This window comes from Eutrigla gurnardus (assembly GCF_963514095.1).
Source record: "Eutrigla gurnardus genome assembly, chromosome: 8".
Classification (NCBI taxonomy): Eukaryota; Metazoa; Chordata; class Actinopteri; order Perciformes; family Triglidae; genus Eutrigla; species Eutrigla gurnardus.
In genome coordinates, this window is record NC_139922.1 from 4,237,915 (window position 1) to 4,253,010 (window position 15,096).

At 45.1% G+C, this 15,096-nt stretch overlaps 1 protein-coding gene across 1 annotated transcript; it reads right to left on the bottom strand.

The window, feature by feature from the left end:
• On the bottom strand, window positions 1-15,096 carry LOC311016670 (glutathione synthetase-like). The gene is made up of 13 exons (XM_084014533.1): window positions 14,937-15,096; window positions 13,847-13,979; window positions 12,835-12,980; window positions 12,176-12,251; window positions 10,312-10,451; window positions 9,038-9,154; window positions 8,478-8,558; window positions 7,794-7,871; window positions 7,586-7,655; window positions 6,473-6,667; window positions 6,183-6,264; window positions 5,908-6,097; window positions 1-849 (listed from the first exon to the last, which is right to left on the bottom strand). Exons 2-13 carry the CDS (start codon window positions 13,976-13,978, stop codon window positions 726-728), a joined length of 1,431 nt encoding a protein of 476 aa, XP_083870659.1. The 5' UTR covers window position 13,979; window positions 14,937-15,096; the 3' UTR covers window positions 1-725.

The following is a 15,096-nucleotide window of genomic DNA, read 5'->3' on the forward strand; positions in this document are numbered from 1 at the left end:
TTTTTTATTTATTTTCATTATTTATTTTGAAAGTTTTATTAAGAGATGTGCATCTATAAATACAGGGCAATCTGCTCCCCAAACGTTAGCAACTCAGACCCTCTCAATGCATCCAAGGGATCCTTGTTGTCGTCGTACAGAAAACGACGTGGTGGTCAGCCCCACACCGGTTTGGGTTTAGGGTTTTTGTGCAAAATCAAAACACAAATTCAAATGTTTAGTACGGTACATCCATAGTAAGAAAAGTGACTCCCTAAATGAGAGACGGCAAAGCTTTTTAAAAATCTGAATATTTAAAAGATATACTATTATTGACAAATTATAGATTAGGATCTAAACTGGTCCTCCTTCATTCGAGTTAAATGAAGGCTGCAGGATTTATTGTATTCTATACAATGAACATGTTATTATGTTAAATGTATGTTTTTATCATTAAACTTGAGTGTGTATTTCAGAGCAGCAATCAACCTGAACACAATTGTCATGAACAAACATGGTCCTCATAACCCCTTGTTGAATCACAACAAAGACATTTGTGGACAGCATCACATCTAACAGCAGGAGGAGTCCTGGAGGAATGGAGGCTTCTCTCGAGTCAATACTGCTGGTATTTCTGTCCAGCCGCTCTTGAATAAAGTCACTGGTAAAGCAGCCAAAGAACCCGTGACTCAAAGATACACTTCATCATTGTCCATTTTATTCTTAAAGGCCCAGCATGTTCATTCTCAGAAGAGGAGAGGATTATCGAGCACAGCTACTCCCGACGCTACACCTCCGTCTGAGAAGTCTGAGTTCTTGGTCCTCAGCAGATGACCCACACACTCGTTCATCACCATGTCTTCACCTTGCCTGTAAGGGAAGAAACCAGAGACAGCAGATAAGACATAATTCACGTTGACTTGACAGGATTAAAAATGTACACTGACTGATATTATTACGTCTTCATTAAAAGTTGCTGCACTGAGTTAAGCCTGCAAACTGATTTTTGGCCAGCTGAGGGCAGCAGAGACCAGTTGTGAAAAAGATAGACATTTCATTGGCTTATAAGTAGATTTGGTGAATCTGTTAGCAAACGTACATCAAGTCGTTACAGAGCAGCAGTAGCATTCATTAGGAGTCATTTTTCTGCTCACCGGGAAAATATAAGTCCAACATTCACTCTCTATTTGTTGTTTTTTTGTCCCTACCCACTCCTGAAGGAAAGCAGGTTTTGCTAAACTGAGTTTTTTAACCCTGAGAAGAGGAATAGTCTGAGTTTTCCGTTCCAGAAAGAGAGTGAACCTAACCTGCTCGCTGGCAGGTTTTCTTCAACAAACCCTGAGTTTCTCCCTTCCTGTCTCCAACCTTTTCCTGAATCAGAAGCAAATGTGGAGAAATGTGCCGTCCTTTCCTCGTCAACATAACAGACATGGAAGCAAAAGTGATTCTAGGAGCCTCATGGATTTTGATGAAAGTAGAAAGGAATGAAAGCCATTAAAATGTGTGCATCCATCCATCCATCCATCCATTTTCTTCCGCTTTATCCGGGACCGGGTCGCGGGGGCAGCTGCCTGAGCAGGGACGCCCAGACTTCCCTCTCCCCGGACACTTCCCCCAGCTCCTCCGGGAGGACCCCGAGGCGTTCCCAGGCCAGCCGGGTGACATAGTCACTCCAGCGTGTCCTGGGTCTTCCTCGGGGTCTCCTCCCGGTGGGACATGCCTGGAACACCTCCCGAGGGAGGCGTCCAGGGGGCATCCGATACAGATGCCCGAGCCACCTCAACTGGCTCCTCTCGATGTGGAGGAGCAGCGCCTCTACTCCGAGCTCCTCCCGTGTGACGGAGCTCCTCACCCTATCTCTAAGGGAGCGCCCCGCCACCCTGCGGAGGAAGCTCATTTCGGCCGCTTGTATCCGGGATCTTATTCTTTCGGTCATGACCCAAAGTTCATGACCATAGGTGAGGGTAGGAACGTAGATTGACCGGTAAATTGAGAGCTTCGCCTTTCGGCTCAGCTCTCTCTTTACCACGACGGACCGATACAACGACCGCATTACTGCAGCCGCTGCACCGATCCGCCTGTCAATCTCACGTTCCATCCTTCCCTCACTCGTGAACAAGACCCCAAGATACTTAAACTCCTCCACTTGAGGCAGGAACTCCCCCCCGACCTGGAGGGAGCAAGCCACCTTTTTCCGGTCGAGAACCATGGCCTCAGATTTGGAGGTGCTAATCCTCATCCCGGCTGCTTCACACTCGGCTGCAAACCGCCCCAGGGCATGCTGGAGGTCCTGGCTCGAAGGAGCCAACAGGACCACATCGTCTGCAAAAAGCAGGGATGAAATCCAGTGGCTCCCGAACCAGATCCCCTCCGGCCCACGGCTGCGCCTAGAAATCCTGTCCATAAAAATAATGAACAGGACCGGTGACAAAGGGCAGCCCTGCCGGAGTCCAACATGCACCTGAAACAGGTCTGACTTACTGCCGGCAATGCGAACCAAGCTCCTGCTCCGGTCATACAGGGACCGAACAGCCCTTAGCAGAGGGCCCCCGACCCCGTACTCCCGAAGTACCTCCCACAGAATGCCACGAGGAACACGGTCGAATGCCTTCTCCAAGTCCACAAAACACATGTGGACTGGTTGGGCAAACTCCCATGAACCCTCGAGCACCCTGCAGAGGGTATAGAGCTGGTCCAGTGTTCCACGGCCAGGACGAAAACCGCATTGTTCCTCCTGAATCTGAGGTTCGACTATCGGCCGAATTTTCCTCTCCAGTACCCTGGAATAGACTTTCCCGGGGAGGCTGAGAAGTGTGATCCCCCGATAGTTGGAACACACCCTCCGGTCCCCCTTTTTGAATAGAGGGACCACCACCCCGGTCTGCCAGTCCAGAGGCACTGTCCCCGACTGCCACGCGATGTTGCAGAGACGTGTCAGCCACGACAGCCCCACAGCATCCAGAGACTTGAGGTACTCAGGGCGGATCTCATCCACCCCCGGTGCCTTGCCACCGGGGAGCTTCTTAACTACCTCGGTGACTTCAGCCCGGGTAATGGGTGGATGAACCTCCGAGTCTCCAGCCTCTGCTTCCTCAATGGAAGACGTGTCAGTGGGGTTGAGGAGATCCTCGAAGTATTCCTTCCACCGCCCGACGATATCCCCAGTCGAAGTCAGCAGCTCCCCACCTCCACCGTAAACAGTGTTGGTGGAGGGCTGCTTCCCCTTCCTGAGGCGCCGGATGGTTTGCCAGAATTTCCTCGAGGCCGACCGATAGTCCTCCTCCATGGCCTCCCCGAACTCTTCCCAGACCCGAACCTTTGCTTCAGCGACTACCCGCGCTGCAGCACGCTTGGCCTGCCGGTACCCGTCAGCTGCCTCGGGAGTCCCCCGAGCCAACCAGGTTCGGTAGGACTCCTTCTTCAGCTTGACAGCATCCCTTACTTCCGGTGTCCACCACCGGGTTCGGGGATTGCCACCACGACAGGCACCGGAGACCTTACGGCCACAGCTTCGAACAGCCGCGTCCACAATGGAAGCAGAGAACAAGGTCCATTCGGACTCAATGTCCCCAGCCTCCCTCGGGATCTGGTCAAAGCTCTCCCGGAGGTGGGAGTTGAAGACCTCCCTGACAGGGGGTTCCACCAGATGTTCCCAGCAGACCCTCACAACACGTTTAGGTCTGCCAAGTCTGTCCAGCTTCCTCCCCTGCCAGCGGATCCAACTCACCACCAGGTGGTGATCAGTTGACAGCTCAGCCCCTCTCTTCACCCGAGTGTCCAAGACATACGGCCGGAGGTCAGATGACACAACCATAAAGTCGATCATTGACCTCCGGCCTAGGGTGTCCTGGTGCCACGTGCACTGATGGACACCCTTATGCTTGAACATGGTGTTCGTTATGGACAAACTGTGACTAGCACAGAAGTCCAATAACAGAACCCCACTCGGGTTCTGATCGGGGAGGCCGTTCCTCCCAATCACGCCCCTCCAGGTAACACTGTCATTGCCCACGTGAGCGTTGAAGTCCCCCAGTAAAACAATGGAGTCCCCGGTTGGAGCACTCTCAAGTACCCCTCCCAAGGACTCCAAGAAGGCCGGGTACTCTGCACTGCCGTTTGGCCCGTAGGCCGAAACAACAGTGAGAGACCTATCCCCGACACGAAGGCGCAGGGAGACGACCCTCTCGTTCACTGGGGAAAACTCCAACACATGGCGGCTGAGCTGGGGGGCTATAAGCAAGCCCACACCAGCTCGGCGCCTTTCACCGCGGGCAACTCCAGAGTAGAAGAGAGTCCAGCCTCTCTCAAGGAGTTGGGTTCCAGAGCCCAGACTGTGCGTGGAGGTGAGCCCAACTACCTGTAGCCGGTAGCGCTCTACCTCCCGCACTAGCTCAGGCTCTTTCCCCCCCAGTGAGGTGACATTCCATGTCCCCATGGCTAGAGTCACCGTCCGGGGATTGGGTCGCCGGGGCACCCGCCCAGGACAGCCACCCAAATCCCACCGCACCGGCCCCTTATGGACCCTCCTGCGGGTGGTGGGCCTACAGGAGGGCGGGCCCACGTCGCTCCTTCGGGCTGCGCCCGGCCGGGTCCCGTGGGCACAGACCCGGCCACCAGACGCTCGCCTGCGAGCCCCAACCCCGGGCCTGGCTCCAGGGTGGGGCCCCGGTGACGCCAATCCGGGCGACGTACACTTCCTTTTATGTTTTTTCTTCATAAGGGGGTTTCTGAACCGCTCTTACCTCTTACCTCACCTCTGCTCTGAAACTAGAAGCAGGTTCTGGGTGAACTTGTTGTTAATGTCCGGCTGATTCCAGTAAGTTAGTGCTAGCCTTTAATATCAAGTTCCAGAGTCTCATTTCGGCGAACGCTGACCTCAATTACAAGCACACACTCAGCTCAAGGAACACACGTTCACTCGGCTGCATCCCATTGGCCAAAAGTTCTCTGACTGGACTTCGTAACCAGCAAGCAGTGAGATTAACAATGCTTGTTTGAGATAGCGCTCAACGTCGGTTTACGATCCGCATTTCAATGTAGAGAAGAAGATACTGATCAGAGTATGAATATGAGGAAGACGTACTGGGAGAAGTTGAAAATCATTCATTTATGGCACAACTTTTGAGCCGTATCAGTACGAGCCTGAAATTCAAACAAGCCCAAGCTTATTTATACTTTGGTACCGCCCTCTGAGCTGTCAATCACAACAGAGCCAAGTCTGTGAATGCTGGAAAAATAGTTTTTTACCAAAACTGAATTTGGAACTCAAATTTGAGCCAGAAGGAATATTTTAACAATGAGGTGAATTTGAACTAACCTTGACAAACACTTTCAGGTACATTCTGAAACCTTTATTGAATATGGATAAAATGTAACCAAACAAACTACAGTATCTAAAACAATCAAGCAATTTTGGTAAACATGGTCCATGTTTATATAAGATAGGCGGCTGTTGTTGTCAATGGACAATGACATGCTTAACACTGGCATGGTCCTTTAATGTCTGCCTGTGTGCAGGAATCAGAGGGACCCACTGCAGCGTGAGGGACAGCCTGACAGGCCTGCACTGTAACAGTGATCTCAACTGTTTTCCTCCCTGGTCAGGCATTCAATGAACTGGCTGTATTTGGAGAGTTCGTGGCTGAGGTCACCTTTGTTAAAATCGCCACGGACAACTAAAGAGTCCGGGTTTGTTTACGAAGAGCAAGTATCCTCTCATAACTTATGATAAGTGAATATAAAACCAAGATTAACTGTATTATTCTTCATGTATCCTGGTATAAATACTGTCTGATTGCAGTGCAGCTCTGAGATATCGAACAGCAGCTCAAGCTGAAATGAATGAAATCATCCTAAAAGTACCAACATGTCAAAGATCCCATGTTCCCAACAAAAGCAAGCTGTGCCAATGAAGTAGTGATTACACACCTGACATATACTCCAAACACTCCCAGTTCACTGAGACAGTCACAGATTTCCACAGGACAGTCTCGTCTCAACAGGTAGTTCTGTACGGGGGCGGGATGGATTTTATCCATCAGAATATAGGACATCCTCTCTGTACTCTCCTCCAACCGCTGCAGAACCTGGCGGAGCTCCGACCCATAGATGTTGTTACCTAGAGAAACAACCAGGGATTTGAAAACACACACACTCTGCTGCAGGGGAATATTCATGTCATCAGATGGTTCATTGAATTGTACCTCCTCCTTCACGCTGAGGCTTCAGCACAAAGCGGTCCGGTGATGCCAAAGCCATTGCTACCGTTTTGTCACCCTCTGGTCCCTGCATACAAGACAACAATGACAAAGAGTTAAGTCATCCTTTCTCATGGATAGAGAAACAACGTCACTTCTACCTAAACATGAGTAAATTGAAGCAGCAGCAGCACAAGTTGTGCATCGTCTTAATACTTATTATGATGTTTGTGTGACTGATATACAACTCCTCACTACAAACACCATAACAACTGTGCAGCATGTTAGTTCCTCACCATGTCCAGAGTGTAGAGGCCAGCGAACGTCACTCTAATCTGTGCCACTACTTGGGGCTGGTCAGGAAAGAACCTCTCCAGAACTCCAGGTTTGGAGAGCACCTGCTGGACCTTCTTGGTTCCAGCCAGGTGAGTGCTGATGTCTGGACATTTCACAGCCAGAGAGCGCTCTATCAGCAGACGGGCATCCCAAGCCTACAATTCAAGAAGACACTAATGAAGACACTAAGACACCCAGAACATTTATATAACTAACCAATGACGCAATATACTGCATTCAGACCTGCCCCAAGAGATTACAATGCAGTGCAATAGCATGTCATATGATATAATGCAATGTGCTTCATTTCTAATGGCTTGTCTAATGTCTAGCAAAGAGCTTTTCATTGCTTTGTAATATATCATTTACATTTCAAAATATTTGAAACTTGATTTCATAGTAGTAATATGTTTACATTTGTGTTATTTTCATATTTTTATGCCTTGACTTTATATTTATATTTCATAGAAGGTTGTATCCATAGTAACGTTGGAGATATAAAAGCCCTTCACTGAGGGAACAAGTTAGACGGCGCTTGTATCCTAGTTGAGTGCGTATGTGTAAGTTAACCTAAGAGGAATAGGATTTATATTGACCTCCAAAGTGAATATTTACATTACTTAACCCTTAATTTCACCTAGAAACCTGTATCTTTGTCCAAGTTGAACCATTGGTCCTCTAATTTACTTAACGCTTATTGAACTTGGCACAACAGGAATCAACCATAAGTATTGTAAGTTTCCTTTGAATATTATTTGATTTTATACAGAATATTTTGAATGAGGCTCGGCTTGTATCCTCAAGGTGATTATCCCAAAGTACTTTGAAGCAATAATGGACACAACATGCAGACTGTTGGCTGTCCACTATCATCACATGGCATAGAGCTTTAACGGTGCACGTATGAACTATAATAAAGAAGAGCATCCGTTACATTACACTACAGTGGGTTTTTACTCCTTTATATTCATTCACAACTTGCAGTAGCGTCTGCATAAAACATAATTTTCCATCTTCACTGCACATTCCCATAGTCAGGAACAACAACTCGGACTAAAGTTTGAAGGAAAGACCTGTTCAGAAATGTAGTTCTGAGGCATGTAGCCATTCCTGAAGTACACCACTGCAACCTCTTGGCCATCACTGAAAAGAGAGTAATAAATCCATAGTAGGTATGATTGTTATACCCATAAATATCACAGCTGTACCTATGTATATATGTATAAAATAAAGCTTTAAAGTAATCTATTGTATACCAGTCATTCATTGAGACCGTCTTACACATAGAGCCTCTTGTCCTGATCCAGGGTCCCTGTTGTCCAAACGTCATCAAAGCGCTTCCTTATTGTGGGAATGTTTCTGAAACACACAACAGTGTGCTGGTTACATAAAGCAACACTTTTCACACCATTCAAATACAGGCCAATTACCTGAGCATTTTACACTGGATGATGGACTTACTTTTCACATGATTACGAGGGGTGGGTAAAAATATCGATACGGCAATATATCGCGATACTTTGCCGCCCAATACAATATAATAAACCTAAGATTGATTAAAAAAAAAAAAGATTCATGTTTAGACGCGTTGTGAATGCTTGTACTTTATCCCTTTTCATTTTATTTTCAATATTTAGTCCAGTGAATTTCATGGGAATTAATAAAATGGAGAGGCTCTTTTGAATGAAATAGTTTTGACTCAATTTGTCCTCTGACCAGTATCATCTGATGTACACATACAGGTACTTGTGTTTTCATCTTTATTTATAATCCCAATACCGTGCTACGTATCGTATCGTGATACGTATCGTATTGTGAGGTTCTTGCCAATACTCACCCCTAATGATTACAATGCAAACAGACGCCTTATAAGGTAATGGAAGCTACATGTGAACCAGCACATTCCAGTTTACCATGTCTGCGCTAATCCAATTGCAAAAGCATCTCATGTGCACTCACACATACCTTTTCCACAGTTCACCCTCAATGTATCGTTGATCAAAGATGTTCCTTTGGCTGTCTTCCACCAAGAACATGACAACTGCTCTGTAATGACAAACAATTGCTCCAGTAAAACATTCTCAATACGCACGTTCTTAATATATCGGTGTCCTAACTGACTCAGAATGCAGCCGTGCAGTTTAAATCAGTCTGGTGTCACATGTGATCAGCAGTGACATTATGGCACCTTGGAGGTTTTCCAATACAAGTGTTTCCTTCCTGGTACCGTTTCGGATTCCTGCACTCGCGTATCGGCCGATATATACTATCTATTATCTTAAATGTGTTTTATTTAAGAGAAGATGATGATAAAGAATTTGAATTAATGAGACACATTTTAGATTTTGGGAGGGGGTTTGTTAATTCATTGTTGTATTAATCTAGAATTTCAAAAAATAATCTTGAGAATAAAAAAAAAAAAAGTTAAATTAATCGATTAACAAAATAATTGTTAGGTGCAGGCCGAGAGCTTAGATCGGGCCCAGAAAATCAAGCCCGTCCCTACCCCACCATTTCATTCCTACCTCTCTGATCCATAGAGATCCCAGGCTTTGGCAACAGCCCTTGCCAGACCAGCTGCAGGATTGTTGTCAAGGATCCGCTGGCTTTCCTCCAGTTTGCCAGCCACCTTAAGGACATGTCTGTCAAACAAGATGAATAATACACATGGCAATGTTAATCACAGCTATTACTTTGTTACTGAACTTTATTTGACTGCCTGCCAGTTATTTCTTCATCTTGACCATTTCAAGCAATAACTCCCTCTAGTGTGCCGTGGCAAAACACGGCAAGAGATCCATGTTTTGGTAAATGCTAAATGGACCTGAATTTCTAGTCTTTTTAACAACTCAAGGCACTTTACACTACATGTTCACACAAACATTCACACACTGATGGCGGAGGAGCCGCCATCAGTGTGTGAATGAGAATCCATGAGAATCTAACTCTTACATATTACATACATACATTACATATGGAGACATGAATACAAAACTGTGAATCCGACCGTCTAAAATCGTCACAGTCTGTGTCTGGTGGCCTGATAACAAACTACTTATACTTCTATTTAAATGAGCCAGACAGTAAATGAGTGAATATTGCATTCAAATAAAAGTGTCTGTTTCGCTAGTAATCCCACGAATCCTCATGACTGCACATACTCTGAAAATCTTGAGCGTGTTATTTCAGTGTCCTGAAATAACTTCTGTTGTGATATGACACTATGAATAGATTGTAAATTAATTGAAATGCATGTATAATTATAATTTATTTATGGTGGGGACAAATATGACTATGGGCACTGGGGCCACTAATTTCACGTTTCTCAAAAATGGAGCTGCCGACAGTTAGCCGGCTTCCCTGCAGGCGTGTCCCGGAGTAGGGGGATGTCTGTTTGAAACATGAAGCGTTCGTTCCGACACCCAGCCTCCCGGCTGCTCAGGGTTTACCGGGGACGGCTCGGAAATGCTACACTATGTCAATCAGCACTGGCTACAAGTAGCATTAGCTTATAGGTAGCATAGTTAGTATACAGATACAAGTCAGTACAATCAGTAAACACATTTTTGAGCGGAGGGAATCTTTCAACAAAAGTGACTGCCTCTGTGACTGTTGAACCAGGCAGGTGACCCACTTTAAGTGAAAAACTCGGATCACCAAAGAATGTTTTTTCATGACTAGAAAAAATGTTTTCATGAACTTCAGTTGGCCCACCAGCCTCATTCATTTCATCACACTTCAAAAACCCCCCCTTGAATAAATGAAAGCAAAGTGTACGGGTGATTTACGACTGACTTACCGGTGAACGTATGCTGTGCGTGATGAGAGACCTCCAAAACTGGCAGCGATGGTGTTGATTTCTATCTGCTTCAGAGACGACGAGCCATCCTCTCCCTGGTCCAGCATGTAGTCGGACCGATTGAGACCCAAGACAATAGACTGCGAAGAATGCAAAGAATGCAACTCAGACTACCTGGATGACTAAAAGGCAATGATCAAGTCACGTGGCTGAACATTCAGCGTGCAGGCTCCAAACTTCTCGACCAGGAGGATCATGCAATCCTTGTGTGTGCATGTAGCTTTTTTGTCCTGCTTGTATTTCTGATGCTTTATTGATGCATACTGCAATGCTGCACTTTAAGGCTGAAATACCACAGCTTCTGTAAAACCATGGTAAGCAAGAGCATCAATGCTTTATCGGCTTAGGGAAATTGGGGAAAAACCACTTTGCAATGGCAGAGAACTATTATGACCATGAGTCTTTACTTAAAATGAATAAATGATAGATGTCATGTGTATTACAGGCAACATTATAGTTTGGTTTCTATGTATGTAGATAAACTGGGGCATGATCACACTTGGGCTGGGTTGCACCAACAATAATTGATGTATTATTAGAATAGTTGTAATCAGAGTGTGGCAACACCAGGTTTAAAATGAGAGAGAGAGATTTAAAACTAAGCAGAGCTGTTGCACAGTTAAAAAACAAATCTCTGTTTAGTGAAACAAAGTTTAAAACAAAATGAATAGGTTAATCAATAAGAGGCTTCCTTACCCAAATCAAAATTCATAAATCACACACCTGTGACTGGCAGACACCTGCCAGCACTTGAAGCTCAAAATGAGAGTGAATACCAACAGAAGAACATTGCTGGGGATTTTGGCACTTTTTTTGTGTCACTACCCACACGTTTATCTGTGTTGCTCATTCCATGAATGTATGATCCTTACAAGTTGTACCTCGTTGTAAAGGTGACCAATCAGGCTTTCCAACAACGTAAAATACAATACCAATTGGTATTATTAAAGGGGAGGACTAATCGACCGAAAGAACATTTCCAAACTTTTTTCGAGGAGTTAATATATAAAGTAAACTACCAAATGTTCTTGCAACATTCTCTCAAAACAATAATTCTATTTACAAATGCTTGCTTTTTTGTGATTTACTCATATTTTTCTATAAAGCGCAAACAAATTACTTTTTTGGTTTGTGGTGAGAAGACAAGGGCCCTATCTTAGTGGTCTTTGTGGGCAGATTTCAGACCCTGACGCTGTTATAACGGCGGATAAATGACTCTTGTGCCTGACGCAAATCTAAAAAAGGGTGGTTAAAAAAAAAAGTGTGTTTTGGGGCATAACATGCCATAAACCAATCAGAGCGTCATCTCCCATTCCCTTTAAGAGCGAGAGGCGCTTGTTCCATGGCGGATTGCTATTATAGTGACAGAATCACCTGCAGAGGAGACTTGTTTGTATTAATTGGCTGTGTTACATTTATTTCATGTCAATAAAATAATGACTTTTTTTCTTGTAATTATTTATGGTTTGCATCAATGTGAACTGCTGTGGATGAGAGAGTTGATGCACACGCTCCATATGGCCAAGCATGCGCCCTTAAAATAGCATCCAAATAACTGACGTTAAACCAGGTTTTACCTGCTCTGTGACGCTTTGTTTTCTGAAACACCACCAACATAGCACCAAGGTCCGCTGTGCGTCGGACAGGAAATAGCCATGATACTTGCGTTGGTGATGAAAGTGCAATGCGTTGGGTGCAAGATAGGGCCCACGGTCTCTGACCCCAAATCAACAGAATCATCTTCAGAAGATTGCCAGGGATTCGACAGATTGACACAGGCCATTTGTCAACAACGCTGACATACCTGAGACCTTCCTTCTTTAAGGATTTGTTGGTGGATCCTGAACAACCTTGCAGTGAAATCATCCACTTCAATGGTGCTATAAACAGAAGAAGAAGAATGTCACCCTGTTAAAATCACAAAAACCACTTCATCAAAAGGTTACATTAGTTCCCACCCAGAGAAATTAACAACATTGGGCCTCACTCACCAAGCAATTTGTTCTTAAACCCCATTAACGCACTGTTAACGAAGACGTTTTCCTACGAGTCCGGTTGATCACCGTTTGAAATTTTCATTTTTGCATTTTCAATTTTTTTTTTTGGTTTGTGCACACGGCCCTGTATTTTCATGCCCCTTTCATGGGCATTTGCTTTGCTTTTACATAAGCTTATTAGGACGAACCGGCACATGCTTTCAATTTACGTGGGAATCATCAAGATAAAAACTCAGATGCGAACATTTCTGCGGTTTAAGAACACGTCGTGATTCTGGGGTAGGTCTTTCTTAGGAACTTTCTTAAGAACTCATTTAAGAAAAAACTAGATATTGGTGAATGAGGCCCACTGAGATCAATAAAAGTATTTATTAACATGCTTTGCCAGCTACTTGAAACCACACACAGCGTAGCCACATTTCCAAATGACAGATAATCCCACTATTATTGCTGGATCATATAATACCTAGCTAGAGCCTCTTGTAGAAAGTCTGGATCCTGGCTGATTTTGTCAACCAGTGTGTTGTAGTGCGTTTGCACCGCCAGAGCCTGCAGGAACACAGCCTTAGGCACAGGTGTGGGGAAGAGGGTAATCGGAGCGTATGTCACCAGCTGAAAAACAATTAAGAAAAGAATGCTGACACCAAATGACTATTCATCACAGAGGACTTGGCATGGCATGTGAGGAATGAAAACAACCACAGCTAAAGATCACTGGAACTGCAAACACGGGCTCAATACAGATCTGTCCCAAATCCTGTGCACTAAAGCGGTACAAATTCCTAACATGACTTCACACTGAACACAGCCCGCTGGTATGGAAGCTTCCTCCTCTCACTGGCTGTGCTCACAAACACATGTTCACATCTGGGGCACTTTGTAGGGTTAGCTCCCCATGTACCAAGGTTGTGGTCCCAGGTTGGAATCTGACCTGTGCATGACCCGTTACATGTCATCTCCTCTCCTTCCATTCTGTCTCTGTCCTCAAATAAATGCAAAATGGCCCAAACAATATATAAAGAAAAGAGTTAAATTGGCACAGTCACAGTTTTCCTGTTAAAACCATTATTCATGTTGTGTGTATATCAGAGATATTCCTTTAATAATTACAGTGCCCCCCCCCCCCCCCCCCCCCCATTCCAGAAACCGGCCTACACTCACATTGCTCCAAGCCTAACCGGGCCTACGCACGGTTAACACTTGTAAACACGTCATCACATCTTAATACAACACATGCAAAGTGATGTAACAGTTGTGACCTTTTCAATTCCTTACCTTACTAAAAGCAATCCACTGACATCCAAACTGCACTTTAAAGGGTGATCAGGGGGCATCAAGGCAGCTGTTGATGTACTGAATTATGCAGAGAAGGTCTCTGAATCGGCAGATGGCAATGCCAGGCAATTCTATTTTTGACATGTATAACATTATTATAAACTGAGCAGGTCAACTCAAAAGGGTCTGTTTCCACTACCTACCTCTGATGAGTTGGACATCTCTTCTGTCCTCATAAGGACGCCCTGAAGAAGTGCTGCGTCTTTTGCCACATCTGCTAAGTCTTTAATTAGCGTGGTATTCATCCTGATCTGCTCTGGAATCCCCTGGGCCATTCTTGTTGAAGGAAAAATCACAGCACATTACGGACATGACTACTGTACGATTGTCGCTTAACAACGACTACAATAACAACTTACATGCACCAAAATGACTATGTAAGATCCCGGTTTCTGTGTAGCAGAGACCATCCAGGAGTCACTTGTTTTCCCTCATTCTGGGAGTTGACAGGCTCAGGGAGGACCAGTTTATAAGTGTAGAGACCAGAGAAAACCTGTTTTTCATAATATGGCACCTTTAAACAACCAATGGTCAATCAAAGTGCTGTGCAAGCCAATAAACAATAAAATACTATAAGAAAATTACACATAAAATACAGGTGTGTCTTGCTCTGCCTGAATTGAAAGCCAATGAGAAAAGGTGGGTCTTCAATAAAGACTTAATTAGGGTCTGGGGATCAAATATGGGGGGCGGGCTGTTCCAAAGCCTCTTCAAAGTCTCTTCACCTCTGGGTTTTCATCTAGCCCTGGGGACATCCAGCAGCAGTTGCCTATCAGTGCTCGAGCTGGAGTCTGACAATGTAGGAGTTCAGCTAAATATACAGGTGCTAGCCCATTCAAAGCTTTGAAAACAAATACCAGAAGTTTAAAAGCAATCCTTACTCGTCAGAAGACGAGCCGCTGCGTTGTGTACAAGCTGCAGGCGACGAAGCAACGACCAACATACACAGAGTTATAGTAAACCAGCCGCTTAGTAATAAAACATGGATTAGCTTCTCTAAATATTTATAGACAGGACTCTTGGCTAGGAGTCGCAGCGGGAAAAGCTGGATTTAACAACTGGCCGGACCTGTTTGTCAAATTTAAAGGCAAACTTACTCCAGGGTTCTTGACATGAGAGCGGTTATTAGGAGTAGCATGACTCACACAAAGGCAGAAAAAGTTATTACAAAAATAAGTGACGTTACACATTAAAAGTGCAATAAGAGCAGCATTACAGTTGGAATAGATCTACCTTCAGGTTAGCAGGTTTCTCCAGTCGGTGTTCTGCTCGACAGGTTCCTGAAGCACAGCGTGAACGCCGGGTTTAAACAGTTACTATCACCTGTTTTAGTGCTCCACACACCGTAATGCTAAACAGAGCCGCCCGTAAACGACCAAAGTCCGGATGTGCT